Raw genomic sequence first — 25,881 nt, 5'->3', positions numbered from 1 at the left:
CAGAGCAGGGTTAGGAGTTCAAACTCCGCTACCGCTATATAGCAAATTTGAAGCCAGCCTGAGCTATGTGAGACCCTTTCTCAAATGAAAAAGAAAAGGAATCTAAATTTCTTTGGAATAAAGTAGTTACTAATATAGCTAAACTATTTTATACTTTAAGTTTGCTGTCTTTAAAATACTGATGTAAGAGGATTGATTCTGTGCTGAATTGATTAAAGGTTACAAGCATCTTTTTCTCTGAATTTCTTTTCATCAGGATTCCTGGGATGGCCAGCACATTCCTGTACTTTTCTCTGTTTTCTGTGGTTTGTTAGTGGCGGTGTCCTATCACCTCAGCCGGCAAAGCAGTGACCCATCTGTACTCTTGTAAGTGAAATCCGCTCCTCTTGTTGAACATTTAAGTTGGACTTTCTAATAGTCCAACCACCTTCTTTCTTAGTTCCTGTCAAGTGTTTCAGCCTATTCTATCTGGGTTAAAAATACATTAATTTTGAGTCATACTGATTACATTAGTTGAAATGTATATTGTTAAAAATTTCAATTTTACTTTTTTATTTTGTGTATATGTGTGGTATATATGTGGCTGTGTGTATGTCTTATGTATGTATGTGTGTGTGCTGATTTTCAAGCTTCATATATATTTTCTGCTAAAATACTTTTCTTTCAAATAAAGCTCTTTGATGCAATCTAAGATTTTTCCAAAAACTGATGAGAAGAACCCAGAAGACCCTCTGTCTGAAGTGAGAGACCCACTTCCCGAGAAGCTAAGCAATTCTGTTGTAAGTGTAGCTCTCTGAGCCATGGCCGCCTCAGCAGATGGTTGTGCTTTATGATAACACTTGTGAAGTGTTGGACGAAGTGTTACTAAATGTAGTTCATTGTGTTCAGTCTAGGTTTTAACATCCTCGTTAAGCATCCTTCATCTAGAAAGTGCAGACTAGTCTCAGCTAGACTGTCCTGTCTGTGTGCTAACATCATCACCCAGGGAAAGCTGCACCCCTGCTGTCATGTGATCAGTCACAGTCAAAGCACAGGCCCCTTCCAGGGCTGCCCACAGTCACCTGCAGGCTGTTAGGCACACGTGGAAAGGAATCTTACTTTTTTATGGGCACCTCGCCTCACAATTTATCATGTGATATATGGGAATATTCCCACATTCCCAAAGATCCACAGTTTCACATGCTTTTGGTCCTAAACAGTTTGGAAAGGAGACTGTTAGCCTGCATGTGAGAAGCCCTGCCTCACACGTGATCTCAATTGGAAGAGTATGTCAAAGGGTTTCATGTGGAGTAAAATTAAGCCATTCCGTTGGTCCTAGAAATGTAGGTCCTCCCCAGGGGAGACAAGGCTCTGGACTTTGACTACAACAGTAGTCTCTCGCAAGCCTCATTTCCCTTCCCATGGTTTCCTTTACTGAAGGTCAAATCCAGGCCAAAAGTATGAACTGGAATATCCCAGAAATAAATAATCTGTTAAATTTTAAATTGTACAGCACTCTGAGTAGCAGGATGGAATGTTGTGTGTTCTACTCAGACACAAAGCGTCCCCTTACTCAGTAGACACCACTACCGGCCACTTATTCCTGAGTAGCCCTCGATTATCTCTACAGCTGTATGGTCAAGTACTATCTGTAGTTTTAGGTATCCATGAGGGCCATAGAACTTTACCTATGGGTGAGGGCCAAGGACTGATCAAACTGTTTAATGTAAGCTAGATTGTAATTATTCCTGTTGATTTAAAAAAAAAAAAAAAACCCAAACCTATACAATCTGCTTTATTTCTTGAGGGCAATATAAAAAGTCTGTAAAGCATGTTTTGTGTCCTGGAGAGATGACTCAGCAGTCAAGAGCACTCCTGCTCTTGCAGACACCCTGGGATCAGTCCTCAGCACCACATGACAGCTTGCAGTTGCCTGTAACTCCAGTTCCAGGAGCTCCAATGCCTCCTGGTGTCTGCAGGCACTGCAGACAAGTGGACAGGCATGCATACAGGCAAAACCTTTAAGTACTCATAAACACATAGGAAAAGTTAAAATGAGGTTTCAAGTTCAAAGGGAAGAGCAGTCTTGTAACTCACTGTGCTTACTTACTTGTTTACTCCCAGTTCAGTCTAGCGGCTCATAATGCCTCTGTAGTAACGTTAGAAGTGAGTTCTAGTAGTTCTTACCTGCTTTGTAGGACAAAACACACTTTATTTTCTGTTTTATTTTAGATTGTTTTGTTGTTGTGCTGACATTGAACCCAGGGTCTTAATGCTTAAGGCAAATACTCTACTGTTGAAACTATATCCTCAGTCCCTTTACACCTATCACCTCAGCCGTTATTTATGTCTGAATGGTGAACTTACCTAAATAGTAGTTGAACATAGTATCTATTTCCAGTGAACATGACTGTCCACAAATTCTTCAGAAAAGTAGTAGTAACAAACTACCTCAAGATAAAATTGAAGGAAATTCTCTTTTAACTTTAGTTTCTGTGTTTGAGTTAAGAGTGGTGGGATGTTAAATGTGGTCTGTGTCATCTGATTAATAGGGGTGGCCAGGGGGATTAGGAAGCCCCTGTTCTTATTACAGAGCTGAGTATGCTTCCAAAACCTCAAAACCTGAAAGGCTCCCAAATCACCATTCAAAAAAAAAAAAAAAAAAAAACCTTGGGATTTTACAACATTTCTGTGTTCAGATTTTTAGTTCAGGGATCCCCAACTGGCTGAGTCCACTAAAGTTCTCCAAAGGCTGAATGAATTCCAGAATTGGAAACGCTTTTGTCCTAAGTTCAAATAAGGGATCCTTAACCCTGTGAAAACCTCACATGTGAAGTGTACATGCTCTTTTGATGCCTCAGAAGATAGGCTTTTGTCTTTTTGTCAATAAAAAAAAGCAAATGAACTGACCAATGACGGGAAAAATCTTCTAGAAGACTTTGTTTACAGCATTACAAAGTAGATGGGTTGTTTGGGTTCCTACCAAACTCAGAGGTAACCCCAAATATGAGAAAATAGATTTATTCTATTGAGGAAGAAAATAGATTTATTCTACATAATTATTTTCTATGAGAAAAAAAAAAACAAATTGCTGAAGTGTATTGGTACAAAATTGTCTTTTAAGCTTTACCATTTTGGAAAAAATATTTTTTTAATTGTATGTCAAGAAAATCATGGTGGCATTTGGGAGATGGAGGCAGGAGGATTAGGTAATAAGTGTCATTGTAACTACATTACAGTTGGAGTTGGCCTGGATTACATGAGACCTTAGCTCAAAAACAAACAAGTATGTAACTGTTAATTTTTGCCCTGTCCCACAGAGTGAGCGTTTACAATCCGACCTGGTAGTGTGCATCGTTATTGGTGTGCTGTATTTCGCTATCCATGTGAGCACAGTGTTCACAGCATTGCAGGTAAGGAATCCTCTCTGGCTTGGGTTGATAGAAAGTAATGTTGGCAGTGTGTGACATCGTGGGACTGAAACATTTGGGCCTTTTGGTTTGTTTTTAGTATGTGTTCATTTTTAGTAGTAAGTTTTATTCCTTCATAATTTTATCCGAATATAACATGTGTTCTTGTCATCCCTCCCCAGCTTCCCTCCAGCCCCGAATCAGTCCTCCCCATACATCTTTTCCCTACTCACTATTGATTTTGCTTAGTTCTGTATGATTGAACCAGAGTGTAGGTTTGAAGCTAATTATGACAGCCTGGTAGGTTTATCTTGTGGTCACAGCTGAGTACAGTGCCCCCCACTTTTCTAGAATCTGTTGGTTGCCACAGTTCGGTAGTGATCAGGACTGGTGACTCCTCTCCCCACCTTTAGCTGACTGTTAGGAAGCCTGACTTCTGTAGACTCACTGCTAGTATACACTGCTGCCGTGAGTCCGCGGTGTAGTGGCTGTTTTAGTGTTACTGGTGTTACTCTAGTATGGCCCCCTGCTGCCTGTCTCCCCATCCTCGGCCTCTTCATTCTTTCTGCCTTCACTTCTTCAGTTTCACTCTTCAGTGGTCCCTGTGCCTTCAGGAATATATGAGCTTTTGTTTATGTATTTTATCGAGTTTTCTCTAGGCTCTAAGTCTCTGTGAATGGCTTAGGAGCTTTTCCTGTTACTGCAGACATCTGAGGTGAATTGTATACAGTCGTCATTTCCTCACTTACTGTTGACTGCAGACTTTGTTCTTGTCTGTAGTTCTTCCAGAAGGCTCCCAACGTGTCTTCTAAATGACACTGCTTTTCCACAAAGCAAGTGATGCTATAGAAAGCCCCAGTTAAAATGGATTCTTATAGAATCTCTTCTGCAAATAGCGCACCCTTCGTTGTTCTCTTGGTCATGGAGACTGACGGGTGCAGCACAGGAAGCAAATACACAAAGGTGCAGATACAAGGAAGTCAGGGCCGTGGGGCCATACATAGCTGTCTGTCCTCTGGCCTTCGTGATTTGTATCCATCCTGAATGTAAGATGTGTTTTTTCTACTGACATCCTCCAAATCCTGACTTGAGTACCACTGGAGAAGTTGAGTCTTGTCATCCAAGCAGGTTGAAGAATGGGTGAGCACCTCTGCTCCTCAGTTCCACATGGGAAGTTCTGCTATCTGAGCACTGCCCAGTGCCCTTGTTTCACATGAGACTCTCGTGACTATATTCCAGTGTTTCCATATGGTGTCACTTCCTTTGGTCTCAAAGACGTCTGAGGATGTTTCTTGTTCTGCACATGCTTTATTCTGCACTCTGGTCCCTGGTTCATTTGGGAAGGTATTGCCTGGGGTGTAGCTGCAGGATGACAGTTTTTGTAGCATCTGAAAGGTCTCACAAGGTCTTCTTGGTCCTCACCTCATCCTCTGATGAGAAGTCTTGCAATTGTCCTGTCTGTATCCCTCTGTGAATGGTGTTTCTTTCTCTGCTGCTTTTATAATTTGTCTTATCACTAGTAGAGGATAATTTTATTAAAATGTACTTTTGTGTGGTTTTCTTTGGTAGCTGAGGTCCATTTCTCTGATTCAAACTTTACATTAAGTTTGGAGACATTGGCTACTATTCTAGGATGTGTTTTATTTTATCCTGTTCTCACCGCCCTGACCCCCAACCCCGGGGACTGCAGTCGCATGTGTCTTGTGGTTGCCTGATGCTCTTTATTTCGGTTCTTTTCCTCTGGCTTGGTGTTGGGTTTGTTGTCTATACTTCACTAACCTTCTCTTCTGTGCCATAATCTCTCATCAACCCCATTCAGAGTCTTTTTTGCTTCATAATCTCTGATTTTCATCTTTAGAAGTCTGTTGAATCCTTTTTTATATTGTATGTAGTGTTCTGGACATATGGACTTGGCCATTATTTTTAAGAGCATCCTTATCTTCTCATCCTAACATCTCTATCACTGTGGGTCAGTTCTGATTGGCTGATTTTTCTGCCTTTACTCTGAGCTGTGGTGTCCTGATTCTTTGTACATATAGATTTTTTCCCACAATTTCACCTACGTACACTTTCCTTACCGACCTCTTGTCTCCTAGCTTCCATTTATGTCTACTTGTTTTGCCTTGTGACCCACCAAGATTAGCCAGGGCCATCTGTAGGACAGTGGGTTTAGAACTACCCTTTGGAGTGGAGTGGGCTCTCAGCAAAATCTGTTGGCAGCCAGCTTTTGAGAGGGGCAGGGCAGACTAAATGTTGATAAGGCCGGCCTACTGTCTGTGGCCCCTTGAGTTAACAGTCCTGCAGTCCTCTCAGCTCTAACCAGCAGTGCTTCATACCTATAGCCCTTCCTCCATTTCCCAACTCTTTCTCCACTCTCCTTGCACACTGCTCCCTGGGTTCTAGCTGGGTGGTGAAGTTACTTGTTTAGAGCCGGAGTCTGTGGCTGCCTTTCTGCATTTTGAACAGTCTCTATATTCATGCTGTTCATTGTAAGAATAGGCTTCCCTGATTCAGGCTCTTGTCTAAGGGAGCTGCTGTTGTCGAAGGTGTAAGCAGAAGTATTTAGAAGGCAGTCAGTTATAGTTCATCACAAAAATAGATTTCCTGCACTGGCCTACTACCTCCCAGACTTTGGGTTGTTAGCCAGGCTAACAGTACCGGACATTAGTTCAACATGCATTCAAAGAGCCCTATGGAAAATTTTAAGTGGATGCCAACAGCGAAATTTGCCCTTTTAGGTATTAAACTTTTTATTTGCAGAAGTACTTGAAAAATTGTCCCTAGATAGTCTTAATCCTTTAACAGTTTGATCCCCTCAAGTCTTGGTTTTGCTTAAAGCAGTTTATGAGGTGGGAACAGGGGCCAAGCTTACCTAGAGCACACTCCTATCTCCTGCAAGTAGGGATAGGCACCCTCAGGTCTCTGCTTGAGCTTTCCCAGGCTAGCCTGAGGGCATGGCGCTCTCTGGGTCCTGTGAGAATGAATCCTGTATGCTTTGTTGTCCTTCCTGTGGTTCTTCAGAGTTCCTTATGCTCATGGGCTTCCCATTCCTATGAATACTTGAAGGCCCATCTGCAGATCTCAAGGGTCTCCTCTGCCATTTCCCTTAGGTTCACAGTCTTTCTGATGAGGTCTGGGTGTCCCAATTCCTATCCTTCTCTTGGAGCTGTGAGGAGGGCCAGCACAGTTTCCCTCCTCGGTTCCCTTACTTCTGGGCATAGGCTTGTTTCTGTAAATCTTGCCTAATACAAATTGCTGGCTCACGTGCTGTATTCGGTTTTGGTTCTTTCCAGGGGAAGGGTAAGTCACTGCTACTCCGCTTAGCCAGAAGCAGCGGCTCACTCGATTATTTAATATTGTTAAGCATGTTTGCTTGTTTTTCTTCTTTCCAATTTGAACTTGCATTCCTAAACACTTAGTTGTTCCTCAGGGTACAACTGGACACTCGTTCGTGGCAGAGTTTTATATATATGTGATTTTTGATGTTAATATTGGATGAAATGGTGTTGATTCCTCCTCCTGTGAATCTAATGGTGTTGTTCCATTCTGTTCTTCCTCCGACAGACCTAGCTCATGTCCTTTATCTTCACAAGTTCAGACAGTTGCTCAGGCAGTCATGGAGAACATTCTTGGAGCAGGAAGCAACAGTTCTAGCCACTTTCATTGAATATAGTGTCAGACACCAAAGTAGTTACCATATTTCAGATATGTGTAAGGGCAGTCAATTAACGTGGTGGCTTATTTAGGCAGAAAAAAAACCCTACAAATACAGAAACAGATTTTGTTTGTTTTGGATTCTAAGATTAACTTTAATGTTGCTCATTATGGGATGAAAAATGAAATCAAATGTGGGAGCTGTGCATGAACCCCGGGGGGTACCACCTCACCGCTGGGCTCTGTCCTCTTTCAGCCTGCTCTCAAGTACGTGCTGTACGCCCTGGTTGGCGTCGTCGGGCTCGTAACCCATTATGTGTTGCCTCAAGTAAGGAAGCAGCTACCGTGGCACTGCCTCTCCAGGCCGCTGCTCCAGACGGCCGAGCACAAGCAGTATGAAGTTCGAAGTAAGTCTGCCCTTGACCCCGGTCTCATGCTCACTTTGGCATGCCAGCAGGTGAGTTAAGCAGGCTGCATGGAGCCACACTTTAGCTCACGGTTCTTGCAGTGGATTTGAAGCTTCTGCTGAGGTGTCCCCTGCAGGACACTGGCTTCTGCTAGAAGAGCAGCAGCTGAGCTCCCAGGCCATCTTCCAAGAGTAGACCACTGTGCTTCTGCTCCAGCGTTCACACCCCTGTTGCTGGGGTGTTCGGCTTGGGGCTAACAGTCCTCACCCATTTTCTCCCTAATCAGTATGCAGGCAGCTCAGTCCACATCCAGTCCTCCATTTGAAAGGTTTTAACTTAAGCAGAAGGAAGGAAGGAGAGGAAAGGAGAGGAAAGGAGAGGAAAGGAGAGGAAAGGAGAGGAGAAAGAGGAAAGGAGAAAGAGGAAAGGAGAAAGAGGAAAGGAGAAAGAGGAAAGGAGAAAGAGGAAAGGAGAAAGAGGAAAGGAGAAAGAGGAAAGGAAGGAGAAAGGAAAGGAAGGAAGGCCTTTGTCTCTTATGCCACGAGAAGCACTGTCCTTCTTAAGAACAGGGGTGGTGGTCCTTTCTGTAACTGCTGCTCAGATTTGGGATAAGGAATGAAATGACTGGAGAAGAGATGGAGGCCTGTCCTTTTAGCCAGCCTCTCCCTTCCACTGTGAACTCTGACTCACTCTTCCTTGTCCGTTGGTCCTGGGCAGGCTGTGCTACACACAAGTGACCCGAATTAACCAAGCTTTCCTCCTTGACATCACTGAACTGCTGTAAAGAGGGTGACTCACCCAGTCGTTTGAGTATGAGGTGATATTTTTGAAGAACATTGAAGCCTTTGAAACTAACAGAGTTGACTTTCTGTTCTCACCATGGGCCTCTTAGTGAAACTGACTGAAGCAGTGTGGTCCAACCCTGGAGGCACTACCGAAAGCTAATGAGCAAGGTGTGGGATGATGCTATGGAGACCTTTTGCAAACTAAAGGCCTTTTTAGGAAGGGAAGCAAAGGAAAGTGTAAGGCCTGGTGTTAGCCAGATCTTGGTGTCAGAAACTCGGCCCAGACCGACAGCTCAGCCCAGAGTGACAGCTCTGGTCGCATTTGTCTTCTGTGATGACTTGTTTCTGTCACTTGTATATATAAATAGGACCAGATGTTTTGTTTTAAAATCAATAGTTTTATTGGTTGTGCAGTTCTTTATTTTAATCAGTCTAAATACTTTATAGATTTTGAATTGCCATAACATTTTTTACTTATTGAAAGTACTGAACTGTAGAATTAAGCTGGCTTGTTTGTTTGTTTTCTTTGTACTGATGTTAGAAATATAAAGACTGCCTAGCAGCCTGGTGTATTGTTTTTAGATAGTCGAAGAGCTTGTTACCTGATACCACTAGTGAAGAAAATGCCTTATAAACTGGGTGACTTTAAACCATGTGTATGTGCATCTGTAGCATATACTTTCCCATTGTAAAACCAGATACTTGAAGAGAGCTTACTTATCTAGGGTTGAGGCAGCCCAAGAACCTTTATTTACATATATATACATATATATATGTATATATATAAAATGAGAAAAATTATGTTGAAAAATAAGATCTCAATAAATGAAAATTTTGCTGGAAATGGTGAACAGTTGACACCGGTGTGTTACGGCCCTGGTGTGATACACAGCTTTGCACAGCAGCTTATAAAAGTAAAGTTACCTAAGTGTGAGTCACGTCTAGGTCAGAAACTGTGTATGTGCCTTTGTTCTTGCCTGTGCGTGTGTGTCTGTGCCTGATTATGTATGTGTGTCTGTACGTGTGTATGCCTGCACACATGCATGCAAGGGTGTGATCACATAAAAGTTGACCCAATATTGAAGTACAGACTTCTTATGTTTTTGTACTCATAGCACTGAGCTAAATTTGAGTTCTAAGTTCATCCTTTCTTCTTACCATATGCCCGACTGCTTTAAACACTGTATGAATTGTGATCTTCTGGACTTGTTGCCTCATCAGATGCAGCCACCATGATGTGGTTCGAAAAACTTCATGTGTGGCTTCTTTTTGTGGAGAAGAATATCATCTATCCACTGATTGTCCTCAACGAACTTAGCAGCAGTGCAGAGACAATTGCCAGCCCAAAGAAACTAGATACAGAGTAAGTATATAGTCATCTGCTGTCACCATGTCCTTAGAACAGTAATAAATAACACCTTACACACTTGGTGAAGCATCTTGAATCATTGGACAAATACCACTAAACACTGTTTCTGTCACACGGCATCAGAAGAGGAACCGCTCAGGTGAAGGTGTCTTTGTCTCCCTTTTTTGGGCATCACTGTATTTTTATTATTCTTGGCTTTTTAATGTCAACCAGTATTTTATGAGAGGGTGATTATTAGGTCAGGTGAGTTTGGGTGTCTGCTAGATAGATGGCTCAGCAGGTAAAGGTTCCTGCTGCCAAGCCTCATGGTCTGAGCTCTATCCCTGACCCACATAATGAAGAAGAGAACCGACTCCAGCACGTTGTCTTCTGACCACCACACACGACATGGCAAGTGCACGGGTGCACACACATATGTATGCATTTATGCAACATAAATGAAAACTGTAACTTTAATATTACAAGTCAAGTTCGTTTTTAACATTAGATGGCAGGTTTGGGAGGCGGCTGTTGTACACTGTGCACGTCACACCATGTAGGTGGCTATTGCCTAGGCAGTCATCCTGTCAGACTCAGTAGTTTTAGTTCCATGTTAGGGAGTGTTGGTGCATGTTTTTCATGTATTAAATGCTGCTAATGTTAAATTGAAAAGCTAGAGAACCAGGTTTTAGAACTATAACTTTTATTTTTTGAACATGCTTATTTATGTAGAAGATAAAATTCATAATGTGTACTAATAAAGAATGTTGTATTAGTGCCTTTCATGGTGTCATATACTTATCATAGAGATCACTGTTTTTTTATATGTATTTCCCGAGACAAAGGAGTTGCCACTGTGATCTCCTGAGTACTGGGATTACAGTTTTGTGCGCGCGCGCGCGCGCGCGCGCGCACACACACACACACACACACACACTCATTGCTTCTATGCTTCTATACATCAGTTCCAGTCTGTCTGGTCTCTATCAGAAGCTTAGCGAGCATGGGCTGATGTCAGTGTTGGTGGATGCAGGTGTTGGCAGCACAGGCTGATGGGCTCTGCCTGTCTCTGCTATAGGTTGGGAGCTTTGATGATCACCATCGCTGGCCTGAAGCTGCTGCGCTCCTCCTTCAGCAGCCCCACGTACCAGTACATCACCGTCATCTTCACTGTGCTCTTTTTCAAGTTTGACTATGAAGCCTTCTCAGAGACGATGCTACTGGACCTCTTCTTCATGTCTATCCTGTTCAGCAAGGTAAACCCATCAGGGCACATCTACCTCTGCAGAAAGAAACTCTTCACTCCCTGACATGCTTGTCAAGGTTTATGCTGGTGTTACCTTTGTCTAATAGTCGTCCTCTCTCATCAGTTATTTTGGAGCTTATTAAACCCAGCAGGTAGTGTTTGCCACATGGTTCATAAGAGCCAAAGTCAAAGAAGACTTACATGTGCGTGGTCTGAGTCCACAGGCAGCAGCTGAGGTTCAGACAGATGTCTCGTACAAAGAGAAATTGCTGTTCAGTAGACAGTGGCCACTGTATTAGATTTTCTCCTGGTTCCTTGTGACATTACATTTGGAACATATTTACTCCCAAAGGCTGAACTTCAAGGGAAATGTGTCCTGGGGTAAAATGCATGCGTGTATTAGAGATACCTAGAGTTTCAGTGGGAGGACAGCAGTTGTGTTGCTTCTCCCCCTCAGTTTGCTGGCAATAGCAGTGATGCTGTGATTGGCCAGAAGAGGGCACAGAACTCTTACAGACACCAATCGCTGAGTCCACGGCCACAGTAAAAAAGTCTCGTATCAAGTATGCGCTGGTGTTTTCGCAGTTGATAAAATTAGTCTTGCTATGCGATGGGAAAACGACTTCAGTGCCATTTTCCTGTAGGAAGAAGACACATATTTCAGGCTGTTTGTCTTCTGGCTGAAATACCTGCTTAGAGTTTTCCTGACAGCGTTTTCTTTTTCTCACAGCTTTGGGAACTCCTCTATAAGCTGCAGTTCGTGTACACCTATGTCGCTCCCTGGCAGATCACGTGGGGCTCTGCATTCCACGCGTTTGCTCAGCCCTTTGCGGTGCCCCGTATCCTTCACTACAGTTTGTGAGACTGGCTAGCCATATCCTTGATGAGAGTGACAGCCTGCAGCCGGCATGCCAGGGGCTGACAAGCTGCCCAAGCCTCACAGGCTTGGAGAACTACCTCTTCTGATTGAGTTTGTGCAACCCACAGATGAACCACATACAAGCAGAGATTAAGGATTTGTAATAAGTAATGCTATTTTTAAATTTTATATTTAAAATGTAAGTATGATTGTTATTAAAGTCTAGGAACTTTTAATGCACTTGGAATAAACGAACAGAACATTTTTCACAACAGTCTTAATTAAATTCCTGGGTGAAAGTTTCCATCCTCGTACCTCAAAAGTGCTTTCAAGTTACCAGGAAGACTAGTAACTCCAGCCATATTCAAATACCGATTTTTGGTATTTGCAATACTTAAAAAAAAGAAGTGTATTACATGTATTATGTATTTCAGTATTTGTGTGTTGCTCATGTAAAGGTCAGAAGAAAACTGAAGAAAAAAAAAAAGAATTGGGAAAAGCCAATTCTCCCCTAGCGCCTTTTCCTGCAGAGCCATCTCATTTGCCCTGCGTTCAGGGTTTGGCCTCTGTGAAGGTAACCCTGAGTATATCAGTCCAAGGTTGACCCGCGTCTTTTCCCTCTGCTTTTTCCCGTCTGTTGTGTTTGTTCCTTAACTGTTTACGTGTAGACTCGGCTATGCTGTTCGTTCAGGCGGTCGTGTCGGCCTTCTTCTCAACACCACTAAACCCCTTCCTGGGGAGCGCCATATTCATCACCTCCTATGTCAGGCCTGTCAAGTTCTGGGAGAGAGACTACAAGTGAGTGAACGGAGCGCACGGAGGCCAGTCTCGTCTTTTTCACAGAGGAGAACAATCGTCAGCTTCATCATAAAAAATGTTTTTATCATAATTTTTTGATAAAATACTTGTTTTGCTAAAAAATTACATCTATTTTTAAAAATTGAAGATTATATAAAGAGAGTTGAGGACACTGATCTTTATTTTCTCAACTATTTGTGTGATTCTTAAAAGTATAATCCTAACTATACTCCTGCATGTTTTATAATGACATGTCTTGGAGTTAGGCCCTGTCAGTAACATTGTGACTTTACAATGCAGTGTTGCTCCATTACAGCGGCTGTGCTGTGTTACGGCATATTTTCCTTAGAAATGCCATAGAATTGTTTCTAGAGCTGAGCTTTTACAGATTCCTTTGCCTTTTCAGGAAGGAAAGTTTCTGGTAACTTCATTCAAGCACTTTCCTCCTTTGTGCGTGAGAATTCATTGACCGGCTGTTTAACCCAGTGCTTAGATAGAGCAGTCAGAGTGAGGGGGCACAGACGTCAGAGTGCAGTAGCGTGCTGATCTGCCGTTGCCTTTCCCCACACTGCTAAGTGGGGCACTTTTATTCAGAAAAATAATGGTCTCAACTTTGAAACAGTAAGCTAGCTTATATGCTTGACGTCTCTACTTGGCCTTCATCTAAAACTACATAGTGTTTCTGATGTGGGCAAACTTATATTACTTTCTGTATCCTGTTCTTCTGGGCCAACTTCTAGCCTGAAGTTATATTCTGTGATAGTTGTTCCTAACAGTTTGCATCAATAATTTTTTTGTTTACTTTTGAGACAGAGTCCACTATGTAGTGAGTCCTGGAACTCACTGTGTAGACTAGGCTGACCTCAAATTCAGATGGTTGCTGGGAACTGAACTCAGGATATCTGGAAGAACAGCCAGTGTTCTTAACCACTGAGCCATCTCACCAGGCTTCTATCACCATTTTTGGTACCCTTAAAAATACTCAAGGTGCCATAGTATTTAAATAGAAATTTTATTTAATAGTATCTTCAAAGGAACCTATTAAAAAGTCATAAGTTTATTCATTTAAAAATAGGAACTCTCCACTATGCCCATCATTCCAGAACCAAGCCTGAAGCATGAGATTACAAGATTCAAGCCCGCTTGGGCTGCGTGGCAAGATGCTATCTTTTTTTTTTTTTTAAATGGTCCAGGGGAAGAAGAAGGAGGACCCGTATCCCATATAACATTTTAAGCTAATAAGAATATTTCCCACCTACCAGATTTTTAATAGGAAGATTGTAGATTGCATTGTTTGCAGTTTTACAGAACTTTAATGTCTTGTTTGCTAGGAGATAGGTCAGATCCCCACTTCCTGCTCCTGAATCCACTCTTGTACTACATTCTGTATCTGTTGTTACATTTTATATCTGTTCGGTACAGTAAAACATTTTATATTCACTCTTGTAGTACAACATTTTGCATCTAATCTTGCAGTATGACATTTTGCTTGAAATGATAGAAGAAAAAATTAACCTCACAGATACACAGTTGAAAAAGAAAGAGTTTTTTTTTAAATGTGTGTGAGTGTTCTGTCTGTATATATGAATGTGTACTGCATATCTACTACTAGAGGAATTCAGAAGAGGACATTGGCTCCCCTGGGACCGGAGTTAAGGATAGAGAGCCACCATGTGGGCACTGGGGACCCAACCCACCTTCTTTGCAAGAGCAGCCAGTCCTTGTGACCAGTGGCCATCTAGTTCTCCGGCCCCAAGAAAAGTATTTTAATAGGCCTTTTAAAAAGACCATTGTGGATGTTTTTCCTTGATCATTCACCAAAAGTCAAATAATGGTATGGTATGGTTTGGTTTGGTTTGGTTTGGTTGCTTATTTAAAACAGGGTTTCTCTGTGTAGTCCTAGCTGTCCTGCTGGTTGGACTGTGGAGTCTAAACTCCACCTATGATCCTTTAGAAGTGGGTCACATCCATATTGAATGTCCATGTTCTTTGAATGAGAGTTTTGCTTGTTCATAAGTTTTAGCATTTGTTGGTCATTTAAATATTTCATGCTTGTTGAGTGAGATATATGTCCAAGGACTGATACAGTAGCTGTACAACATTTTAAAAAGGTGGTCACAGCATCACCAATCCCAAAAGTAAAGCCATTAAAGTATATACACTAAGAAGCTGTCACACTCAAGGTTGCAGGTACATGTTTTCCTAAACTCTTAAATTTTTGCTTAAAACTGCGAATTATGTTGTTGAGAGCTACCATATGTCCCTTGAAGTGATGAGGGCTCTTCCTTACGTTGATAAATGTTTGTTAAGCAACAGATCTGACCAATCTCATACCTTCTTACCATCTTCGCTATTTGAAGTAGCCGTGGGTCTCGGGGGAGCCGGTAGTGGGGCTTGTAGCTGGCATCACTGCGCAGCCAGCTGCCCTCCCTCCGGGCAGCACAGCACCGAGAGCGGGGCTGCCAGTGTGGCCTGCCCAGGGAGTTGAGAATTCAGCCGCTTAGCTGGGCGTTAGAAGATAAGTTAGCTGACTGATTTCATGTATGTGGCAGTGAAGGCAGACGGGGTACTCTTTGGGGCCCCGCCTTGATTCCTGCTCAGCACCAGCCTTTGAGGGCCACAGTTTTGTACTGCCAGTGCAGGCCTCAGCATAGTGAGAAACTACAAGTAGCCAGCAGCAGTGTGGGAAACCGTGAGCCTCTGTTCCTCCGTGGACCGCATACCTCTGGATATTTCTAAGTGCGCTTTCCTGAAAAGGGATTTCGTGGTCGTACACTTGGGAGAGCCGTGTGCTATCTGTGTTCTTTGCATCTGGTCAGTTTTTGTTTGTTGTGTATTCATGCATGTCTTCTTACACTCTGTAATGAAACACAAATGAGGAGAAACTTAGGCTTATGAGTTGTGAAAATATGAAAAATATAAAGTCTGTGCTTGCCAAGTTGATGATTATCTAGCCAGAGTGTGTTCCCAGAGATTTTCCTACAGAGGTGAGATTTATCTGTGTCTTCTAGTTTCTCCCTTACTCTTATTTTTTTTAAGTATAAAATACTAAAAATGTTTTATTTTATTTTCTTCAGCACAAAACGTGTAGACCATTCAAATACCAGATTGGCTTCTCAGCTTGATAGAAATCCAGGTAAGAGTTCTATTTGTAAAACAAAGGCAAGTCAGAGGAGTTGGTGTGTTTGTATGTTCATGTACATAGTCATGTGTAGACACACACATTTTCTCTCTCTCTCTCTCTCTCTCTCTCTCTCTCTCTCTCTCTCTCTCTCAAACACACACACACACACACACACACACACACACACACACACACACACATTCATAGCTTCACTCCCACTTACTATAAATTCTCTAGGAGACAGGATCTCTGTGGCCCAGCCTGGCTTTGAACACAATGTAATGAAGATTAGCCTTAATTCACTACCCTCCTGCAGACTCAAGTAAATCATTTTGTAAAAATTCAGCTATCCTTCACTTTTTTATTTCCTTTAGCAAAGCACAGTATATGTGACTTAGAGCATAGCCACAGTATATAAGCTGAGTAGAGACAGACGAAAACGAGGTAAGAATGCTGGGTGCTCCAACACAAGTCCTTTCCCCCCAAGTGTTAGGTAAATATTCAAACTTAATCTTATTTGTGTGCATGAATGTCATGGGAGGTTTCTAAATTCCACTCAAGATGAGGCTTTAGTGGGTTTAATTTTGGTTGTGGTATCGTTATCTAAAGTTTGCTTCTTAGCTGATTTGGAAAAGCTTATTTTTATCACCCTATTCCTGAGAATCTTGCTGCTCTAATCAAGCAAGACTAATGAATCAGTTAATTAGCTCAGGAAACTATTAATTCCTCCAACAAACATTACTCCCAAGTGGGCAGGAATATGTTGCTCTATCCATCCTAGAAACCAAACTCTTAACAATCCAGTTGATTTTCAGTTATAAAGCTGGAATAGGGAGAGCCCTCCGTCCGGTCGACAGTCATCACTGTTAGCTTCACAGAGGAAAGGACCACCTCCTCTCCAGTGAGAGCGTGTGGCTTAGAGTTCTCAGGTGCTGCAGCAGCAGGAAGAAGTCCTGAGGAAGAATCTACACGCCTTCCTAATGGACAGACAGACAACTAGCATAGACTCTCATTTGTCCTCACTGTCTTTACATGTAGTTAGTGTGAGTTTAACTCCCAAGCCTTGAAGATTTTAGCCTTTCTCCAGTACTCTGACTTCAACTTAGGGCTGGCTGCTGTGGGGGGAATGCTTGGGAAGGTGGTTTTCTGTCTCCTGAAGTCCGTGGTGTTCTCCTAGTGCATTTCTTCCAGTATAACCTCAGGTAAACCTCCAGTATAGCCTGCTCTGCATGTATGCGAGTGCTCAGTTCCTGTCTGCTTCATATGAGCCTTCCAGGTGCTTGCACTTTGACTCATTTGTCTTTATTTTGGATTTGTTTGTTAAAATCTGACATAATCTTACCAACTTCCTTTACCAGATGTTCCCTTGAATTTTGCATCCTGTATATTTTTTGTGGAAAGGCATGTAGCAGTCCTTAAATCATAAACAAATCAAAAGTTCCTAGGGTGCTAGTCAGAGGTTCACCCTGGACAAATGAACCCTTAGAGGATCTCTCTTTTATTTCTTACTTTATTTTTAATTGTGTGTACACTTGCATGCCTGGGTGTGTGCTTACTCAAGCGTGTGCATGTGCACACACATGGGTACAGATGCTTGTAGATGCCAGAGGAGGGAATTCCTACAGCTGGCACTAACGGGTTTTTGAGTTTGCTGCCTGCTACCAGTGCTTGGAACAACACTCAGCTCCTGTGTAAGAGCTATGCTTGCTTTTAAGTACTGAGCTCTCTCTCTGCTTCCTTGACTCCTAAATCTTGATTCTGAAGCTTTACTTATTATTTGCTGTTTATTAATGAGTTTTTGTTGCTGTGATTAAATACCCAAGATGAGCAGCCTCGAAGGGGGGGGGGGGGAATGTGCTCTAGTCCCGGTCTCAGAGGTAGAAGTCCGTGGCTGTTTGGCATCACTGGGCTGTGTGCTGCAGCTGTGCTGAGGCAGAACCCTGGGAGCACGTACGCCACAACAGACCTAGCTGCTCCTGCCAGGGTGCCGGCCAGGGCACTCTTCCCGGGCCTACTCCTGGCCACACTTCTGCTGTTTTTACCTCCCAGCAATGTTCCCAGCTGGGCATGAATCTTTGGGGAATGTGCATCCAAACCATAGCACAGTTTTCTTTTTACATACAATTTGTGGGTGTGTGGTGTGTATTTTTTCCTGTCAAATAAATGTAGGCATGGCCATAGGAGGAATTTGGTTTTATTCGTTTAGGTTGTTTGGCCTCACCCTGTAGCCTAGGCTGGCTTCAAATTTGTGTCAGTCTCCCTGCCTTTGCTCTTGAGTGCTGGGTTCGAAGTCTACATTATGATGTCTGCCTGATTTCAGACTTTTTAGTGATCTTATTCATAAATACAAGTAATTGAAGTGAAATAAACTTTTCTTAAACTCTCTTCTCACAGGATCAGATGACAACAATCTGAATTCTATCTTCTATGAACATTTGACCAGATCCCTCCAGCACAGTCTTTGTGGTGATTTGCTGCTAGGACGGTGGGGAAACTATAGTACCGGGGACTGTTTCATCCTTGCCTCGGACTATCTCAATGCATTAGTACACCTCATAGAGATAGGCAACGGCCTGGTCACTTTCCAGCTGCGGGGACTTGAGTTCAGAGGTAAGATGGTCAGTCACCTTTTATTGTATAGGTGCCTATGGTGGCAAAGTTGTGTGTATTTAAACCCCAAATGAAAGGTGTCAGTTGTGTGTATTTAAACCCCAAGTGAAAGGTGTCAGGATTGGCAGCTGGAGTACAGCCTAGCTGTTCAGCGCACTTGCTGCTCAAGTAGAGGACCCGAGTCCTGCTCCGGTACCCAGCAGGGCTCCCAGCTCCACTTCAGGGACTCTGACCACCCTGTTCTGGCCTCCAAGGGCACCTGCATGCATGTAGTACATATGTGTGTGTGTGTGTGTGTGTGTGTGTGTGTGTGTACATACATTCTCAGGGACAAGCACATAATAAATAAATCTTTAAAAAAATTATAAAATTAGATCTTTGAGATTTTTGCCCCTCCCACCAGCCCTCCACAATTTTATGTGCTGACAAGCCAATTCATTCTACACAGAAAATTATGCATTCAGAAATATACCAACTTGAGTTATCAAATCCTGCACAATAACTAGCTTGTATGCATGTGTAGGAGCTAGTTTTAGGTTCAGTGACCTGCTGCGGCTGTTTGTGACGAATGTACATCATTGGAGAATGAGCATTTACTCATGTGGGCTTCACTTGGCAAATGCAATTGTAAGCCCATTAAAGTTTTTGGGAAATCTGATAGTCAGAATTAAAGAAGCTACTTTATAGCATAAGTTTCCAGGCCTGTAGTGTGCTACAGCATTCTACAGGTGAACAGAGAGTCTGCCTGAGCTCCGGAGTTAGCTACAATTTGGTGATGAATATTCCAGAGCATATCAGTCACGTACTCTGAGTCACTGTAAAATGTGTCTTTTCTAATTGTCTGCCTAGTACCCTAGTACGCATTCTTGCCCAGTTGCTGGTCTTTTGCCTTTGTCTGTAATGGTCTTGTCTTTTTCTAAGGTACCTACTGTCAGCAGCGGGAAGTGGAAGCCATCACAGAAGGAGTGGAAGAAGATGAAGGGTTTTGCTGTTGTGAGCCTGGCCATGTTCCCCATGTGCTTTCCTTTAATGCTGCGTTTGGCCAGCGCTGGCTGGCATGGGAAGTTGTTGTCACTAAGTACATTCTGGAAGGCTACAGCATCACTGACAACAGTGCTGCTTCCATGCTTCAAGTCTTTGACCTTCGCCGAGTTCTTACCACCTACTATGTCAAGGTAAGGTATGTGCCTGCCTAGACCTCTAAGTGGCTGACAGCTTTCTTAGGAAAGACCTGCATAGGCACATGCACACCTGCCTGCCCACATGCACACGCAGGTAGGCACACGCACACACACTTTGTTATTTCCTATTCCATGTGTCTGTTTCCATTAATAGCTGGCATTCATTTAGGACTGTTGAGCAAAAACACATAGACAGACATACATATAGATATACATATACATATACACATATGTACATTTTTCATTCATTCATTCATTCATTTGTGCATTCATTCTTTTTTGCTATGCTTATAGTATGTGCTTATTAAACATCAAGCCCAGAACTAGGTAAGTACTCAACTCCTAATCTACATTCCTAGGTTCTCAAACTTGTGCTTGCTTCTGAATAATGATTTGAATTTTCTAGTATCCAGAGAGTATACCTATGGAAACAATAATAAGGCACCCCCACCCCATGAAGGACTTGCTATTTCCTGTTTCGTGTATCCGTTGCCTTTAACAGCGGGCATTCGCAGTTTATGGTTTAGGACAGTTGAGTGTTCACTCACACACATGCATGGCTCTTGAGATACTTAAATCTGTAGCCAAGTAGAGTTGACAGGTGGCACTAGAGCTCTCTGCCCATAGTGAGCAGACACTTACCAGGCCTGAGGGCACAGCCACCCCTCACTGGCCATGGTGACTTTGTTATTGTTTTGTTTCATGGAACCTGGGCATTGCTGTTATAGCCCTAGCCACCTTGGAATTTGTTATGTAGACCAGACTAGCCTGGAATTCTCAGACACCCAACTGCTTCTGTCTCCCTCTTGGGATTAAAGGCATCTCACCAGGCCCAGGAAGGTCAGTATTTTTAAGAGAGGAGTTATGTAATAAGCCATGATTTGCACATCTGCATTTTTTTTTTATTTTATGTTGTTTCTACTAAGTTCCACATTATTTTAATGAACCCTGAGCCTTCCATTTGGTTAAAACCAGGAAGCTTAATTTACAACACTTCCTTGTGTGTTTGTATGGCACTTCTCCACATGTGTGTGTGTGTGTGTGTGTGTGTGTGTGTGTGCCTGCATGTATGCATGTGATATACATGTGTCTCCCTTTATGTTTTTTATTTCCATCGCTCAATCTGTGAACACCAAAAGTTTTAATAACTTTTCTGAAGAAATTTTCAAAATAAATGTAACATAGTAATTTTTCACCTCTTTAAAAATAGCCTGATTCAAAAGCACTGAAATTAATACACTACAAGTTGCCTTGCTGAATTTATGGTTGTGATCTTAAAGTACTAGATGATGTTTTCATTTAGTAGGGCTTCAAGTAGCTTTCTTAAAATGTAGGTCTAGGACACCAAGTTAAAATGCAATATTGTGAAAAGAAGCAGTAGATGTTCATGTGACATTAGAAATTAATTTATTTTGTTTTAATGTAAAACAAAATAAATTAGGATAAATTTGCATTGTGATGTGACTTGAATGCTGTGTTTCTTAATTAGGGTATCATTTATTATGTCACAACCTCCTCCAAGTTGGAGGAGTGGCTGGCCAATGAGACAATGCAGGAAGGATTGCGTCTGTGTGCAGACCGCAACTATGTTGACGTGGACCCGACTTTTAACCCAAACATCGACGAGGACTATGACCATCGATTGGCAGGCATATCTCGGGAGAGTTTCTGTGTGATTTACCTCAACTGGATAGAGTACTGCTCTTCCCGGAGAGCTAAGGTAGAGTGGATCCATAGTCTTTGCAATTCTCTGAATCCGGGTTTTAACAAAAAGGGGGAAATATCCTATTAGTTGCTGTGAGCTGACTTCTCCTGCCCTTCCTCTCAGATCCTCTGAGAGAGAATGGTCCTCCTCGGCATTGCAGCATGTACCCAGGCACCGTGATAGACACGAGCTGTGGCTCCATACAGCACTCTCTGAAAACTAGCCCATAAGCACTGCCCACCAGACCTAACTGTGTTTGTCCCAAAAGCAGGCCTAGACCAGTGCTGTTTTCTTAATCTGGATCATAAATAGAAAATAGGAATCTCCCTGGTGACTTTAATTCAAGTGTTTACCTCAGGGGCACACATTAGGATAGCTTTCCCTACCTAAAGTAAGATAAATTACAGGTTTTCTAACTACCATTACTGTCATGCCCCTGGCCAGACTATCAAACCCACAAACCCCAAGCACTTTGGCCAGGCCTCATTACCACTGTGGCTTCTCTGGAGTTGAGTCCCCAGCATTCTGTGAATGTGGTATCCTGGAGCTAGTGCGCCGCCTTGACAGCCAGTGCCTGCAGGGTTGTCACACTGGTTAGCCTTGCATTTCAGCTACTTCCAGGCACCCTGCCGTCTCAGTGTCCTTCCATCGGTTGGAGTAGGGTGCCTTCATGTTTCTTCTCTGAGTGGTAGCCTTGGAACTGTACATCAGATCTGTAACATGTTCTGATCCAAATCGCCTGTTTTAAAGAAGAAATAGTGGGTGGGATCAAATGCCCATCTGAGATGGGATAGATCAGAGACGAACATTTGAGAATGACTTTTTTTCCAAACTTGTAACATGTGGTTGGCTTTGTTTTGTTTTTCATACATGAAATATACTTAAGGGCTTTGCATAATGCTTTCATATGGGGGGGAGGGGTGTTAGGGCATATAATACCCCTTTTCTGGCTACATAGTGTTGAAGTACACTACCTTCTCACTCAAAAATGGCTCCATCCTCAACTCAAGTACCCCTTCTCAGAAATTCCTGGAAAGTTGACCATAGTTTGAGGAAGTTCTGCATGCCGGTACATCATATATTCAAAGGCTCACCTTGGGGGCTGGGATGATGACTCATCAGTTAAACACATTTGCTGTTCTTACAGAGCACCTGAGTTCAGTTCCTAGCACACACATGGTGGTTCACAACCATCCAACCAGTTAGGACTAGTTCAGGGGATTTAGTACCCTCTTCTGGCCTCCTCAGACAAACATGCTCATACACATAAAATAAACATTTTTTGAGGCCCATGTCCAATCTGGGTTTTTCCAGACAGCTCTTCAGACAGCCTATTAACCCACTCAGCCCTGGGGTGTATTCTACCCATTGCAGTCCCTTTAGAATAAAGTTAATGGTGTTAAAACCATCCCCAGCTCCTTAAGAGTAAGCATTTCTGCTCCTGTAATCTCTTTCCCAGGACTTCTTCCTGAGAAAGCCCTCTAAGCTGTGGAGATGCGCTGATTCCAAGCTAAAGGATACTCTCCAGTGTAGTGAGCCTCTGCCTCCTATGGTCCAGTACCCCTCCAAGGCAGTGTTACCTCAAAAAAATTAAAAAACACCTTTGCTTTCTTTGATTATAAAGTTCAGCTCCTTTTATCTATCTCTGACTTATTGGTTGGATATTTTCTAATTTGTTAAATATTATGTAGCCTTCTGACATGTAATATTCTTTATTTTAAAGCCACTTGATGTAGATAAAGATTCATCTCTGGTGACTCTTTGTTATGGACTCTGTGTTCTGGGACGAAGAGCTTTGGGAACAGCCTCCCACCATATGTCCAGGTAAAGAGGCATCTGTGTTCTCAAGAAGATATTGGGGGAGGAGGGTGCTAGAGAGGCAGCTCAGTGGTTAAGAGCACTGGCTGCTCTGCCAGAAGACCTGGGTTCAATTCCCAGGCAACATGTTGGCTCACAACCATCTGTAACTCCAGTTTCTGGAGATCTGATACCCTTTGTGTGCACCAGGTAGCCCAGTAGTGCATAGACACATATGCAGGACACACACACACACACACACACACACACACACGCAGGCATTACATTCATGCAGGCAGGAAAGCAACACTCTCTACACAATTTTTTTTTTTTTTTAGTTAAAAAGAAAAAGTGTGAGATGCTCTCTGTGACCTAAACTAATTTTTTTTTGTTTAGTAAATTGAAATTGATTTGAACTATCATTTTATACTAATTTATAAGACTTCATAAGACTTGATTGGTCTGTACACATTTATAGTATCTAACTTTTTGTTTACTTTTCTATATTTCTTCATAATCTTTGTCTAGATCACTTATACTTTTAATGTGTGTATTTGAAAGAAATCATTCCTATTTTCAGTGTCTTTTGATTACATGTTTTACATTAGACTCTCTTTAATTTTCTTTGGATCTTAGGCTTTCTGCATGCTCTCTATCTGTATGAGCTATTACCATGGTTCTTACGCGAGGCTCCTGGTCAAGCAAGACCTGTCTCCTGAGGCTCGCTTATGAGTTCAGACTTCAGTTCCTGGATTCTTCTTTCACCACACTCTTAGAGCAGTGGTCTCAACTTTCCTATTGCTGCAACCCTTTAATACGGCTCCTCCTGTTGCAGTGCCCCCCCCACCATAAAATTATTTTGTTGCTGATTTATAGCTAATTTTGTTGCTGTCATTAATTGTAATGTCAGTATCTGATATGGAGGATATCTGACATGTGACCCCCAAAGGGGTCCCAACCCACAGATTGAGGTCCGCTGCTCTAGATCACTGATGCAGAGCAGACATGAGGTTGAATGTCATGACGACCCCTGTCAGAATGTGTGCACTTTATCTCCAACCTTGCAGTAACCTGGAGTCCTTCCTCTATGGATTGCATGCCCTGTTTAAAGGGGACTTCCGGATTTCTTCAGTCCGAGACGAGTGGATCTTTGCTGACATGGAGCTGCTGAGAAAAGTTGTCGTGCCTGGAATCCGTATGTCCATTAAACTCCATCAGGTAAGAGACCAGTTGGCTGTGTTGTTTAATTTATTTTGGGAGTTTGCTGATACTTTGCCATTGATTTCCATGTTACGTTTTGGAGACCTTTGAAAGGCTATCATCTGAACCCAGGAAGAGCTCTAGCAAAGCATTAAATTCCAGAACCCTGAACCTGTTCCTCATAGTAACAGTAGTAATGAGTTTTAATATCCATTAATATTCCTGGCCTAGGTGTCCGAGGCAAACTGAAAAGGAAGGTCTCTACCCTGAAGTGCTTGTTTGACATCATGTGATTGCAGTTCCTGTCCCTTACCCAGTCTCTTAGTCAGGGTTTCTATTTCTGCACAAGCATCATGACCAAGAAGCAAGTGGGGGGGGGGGTTATTTACACTTCCATGTTACTCTTCATCACCAAAGGAAGTCAGAACTGAAACTCAAGCAGGTCAGGAAGCAGGAGCTGATGCAGAGGCCATGGAGGGATGTTTCTTACTGGCTTGCTTCCTCTGGCTTGCTCAGCCTGCTCTCTTATAGAACCCAAGACTTCCAGCCCAGGGATGGCACCACCCACAATGGGCCCTCCCCCTTGATCACTAATTGAGAAAATGCTCCACAGCTGGATCTCATGGAGGCATTTCCTCAAGGAAGGCTCCTTTCTCTGTGATAACTCCAGCTTGTGTCAGGTTGACACACAACCAGCCAGTCTACCCAGTGAGCATGTGACTCCTCAGGAGGGCGGCAAACCACTGCCTTCTGCTCCTTGTGCTCAGGGCCTGGAAGCAGCAGGCAGGGCAGGCTCAGAACAGTCCTGCCAGGGAAAGGAAATTGAAATTTGGCCCCAAAATGTTTTTCCAAACCCCTCAACCATTGGAAAAATACATTGTGGTTATATTCTAGCAATGGTAGGAGCCACATGGGGAATGCATCGACTGCCCCCATAGCTAACTGGAATAATGTCCCCAGATATAATGTGACATGTTCCTCCAGGGAGGTAGAATCCTCGTTCTTTGGGACCATTACCAGTAAGGGATGAGTTATCCAAATAGGGATTACTGTTTTGAAGATCATAAGAAAACACTCTTTTGGGATCAAGTGTAATTGACCTAGATCAGAGTAGCTTTAGAGTTTGAGTTAAAATTCAATATTAAAAAAAAAAAAAAAAAAGACAGGGCTGGAGAGATGGATCAGTGATTAAGAGTACTGACTATTCTTCTAAAGGTCCTGAGTTCAAATCCCAGCAACCACATGGTGATTCACAACCATCTGTAATGAGATCTGGTGCCTCTTCTGGTGTGTCTGAAGACAGCTACAGTGCACTTACATATAAAAATAAATAAATCTTAAAAAAAAAAAAAAAGACAGTGACAGTGACAGGTCAGTTGCAGTGGGGGATACTATACCAAGGCACTAACCTTGAGCCTGTGTGCTCTGGGCATGTCCTCTATCATGAAGTTGTGTCCTCAGTGCTCAGAGAGAGAGATGGGGGGAGGGGAGAGGGAGACATAGAGACAGAGTCTTGTTTGCAAATTAGTATGAACTGTGTTTATCCCAGTATGGCTTCAGATGAATGAGACTCACTATGGCTTAAGTTCTACACAATTACTAAGGAATGACCCCTAATCTAAAGCTCTAATGCTAAACTGGCCACTTTCCCAACTGTGCTTCTCAAATACGTGCTGTTAGAAATGCCCTGGGTTTTGGCAAAATGGCCATTTTAACTATATTAATCCTGCCGATCCATGAGCATGGGAGGTTTTCCCATTTTTTGAGGTCTTCTTCCA

At 42.7% G+C, this 25,881-nt stretch overlaps 1 protein-coding gene across 7 annotated transcripts in view; it reads left to right on the top strand.

Annotated features, from left to right (window-relative positions):
- Nucleotides 1-25,881, top strand: part of Pcnx1 (pecanex 1) — a 148,177-nt gene that overhangs the window by 109,378 nt on the left and 12,918 nt on the right. For all 7 annotated transcript variants that reach the window (XM_052185505.1, XM_052185504.1, XM_052185503.1 and 4 more), the window contains 14 exons: nt 257-366; nt 674-779; nt 3,300-3,392; nt 7,300-7,450; nt 9,457-9,598; nt 10,662-10,839; nt 11,560-11,668; nt 12,357-12,486; nt 15,564-15,622; nt 18,005-18,220; nt 19,142-19,395; nt 20,891-21,121; nt 22,830-22,930; nt 23,971-24,121. In XM_052185505.1, coding sequence (XP_052041465.1) covers nt 257-366; nt 674-779; nt 3,300-3,392; nt 7,300-7,450; nt 9,457-9,598; nt 10,662-10,839; nt 11,560-11,668; nt 12,357-12,486; nt 15,564-15,622; nt 18,005-18,220; nt 19,142-19,395; nt 20,891-21,121; nt 22,830-22,930; nt 23,971-24,121 — 2,031 coding nt within the window. The remainder of the gene's footprint in view (nt 1-256; nt 367-673; nt 780-3,299; nt 3,393-7,299; nt 7,451-9,456; nt 9,599-10,661; nt 10,840-11,559; nt 11,669-12,356; nt 12,487-15,563; nt 15,623-18,004; nt 18,221-19,141; nt 19,396-20,890; nt 21,122-22,829; nt 22,931-23,970; nt 24,122-25,881) is intronic.

This window comes from Apodemus sylvaticus, chromosome 6 (genome assembly GCF_947179515.1).
Source record: "Apodemus sylvaticus chromosome 6, mApoSyl1.1, whole genome shotgun sequence".
Classification (NCBI taxonomy): domain Eukaryota; kingdom Metazoa; phylum Chordata; class Mammalia; order Rodentia; family Muridae; genus Apodemus; species Apodemus sylvaticus.
The sequence above is the reverse complement of the archived record's forward strand: the minus strand, read 5'-3'. Positions and strand labels throughout refer to the sequence as shown.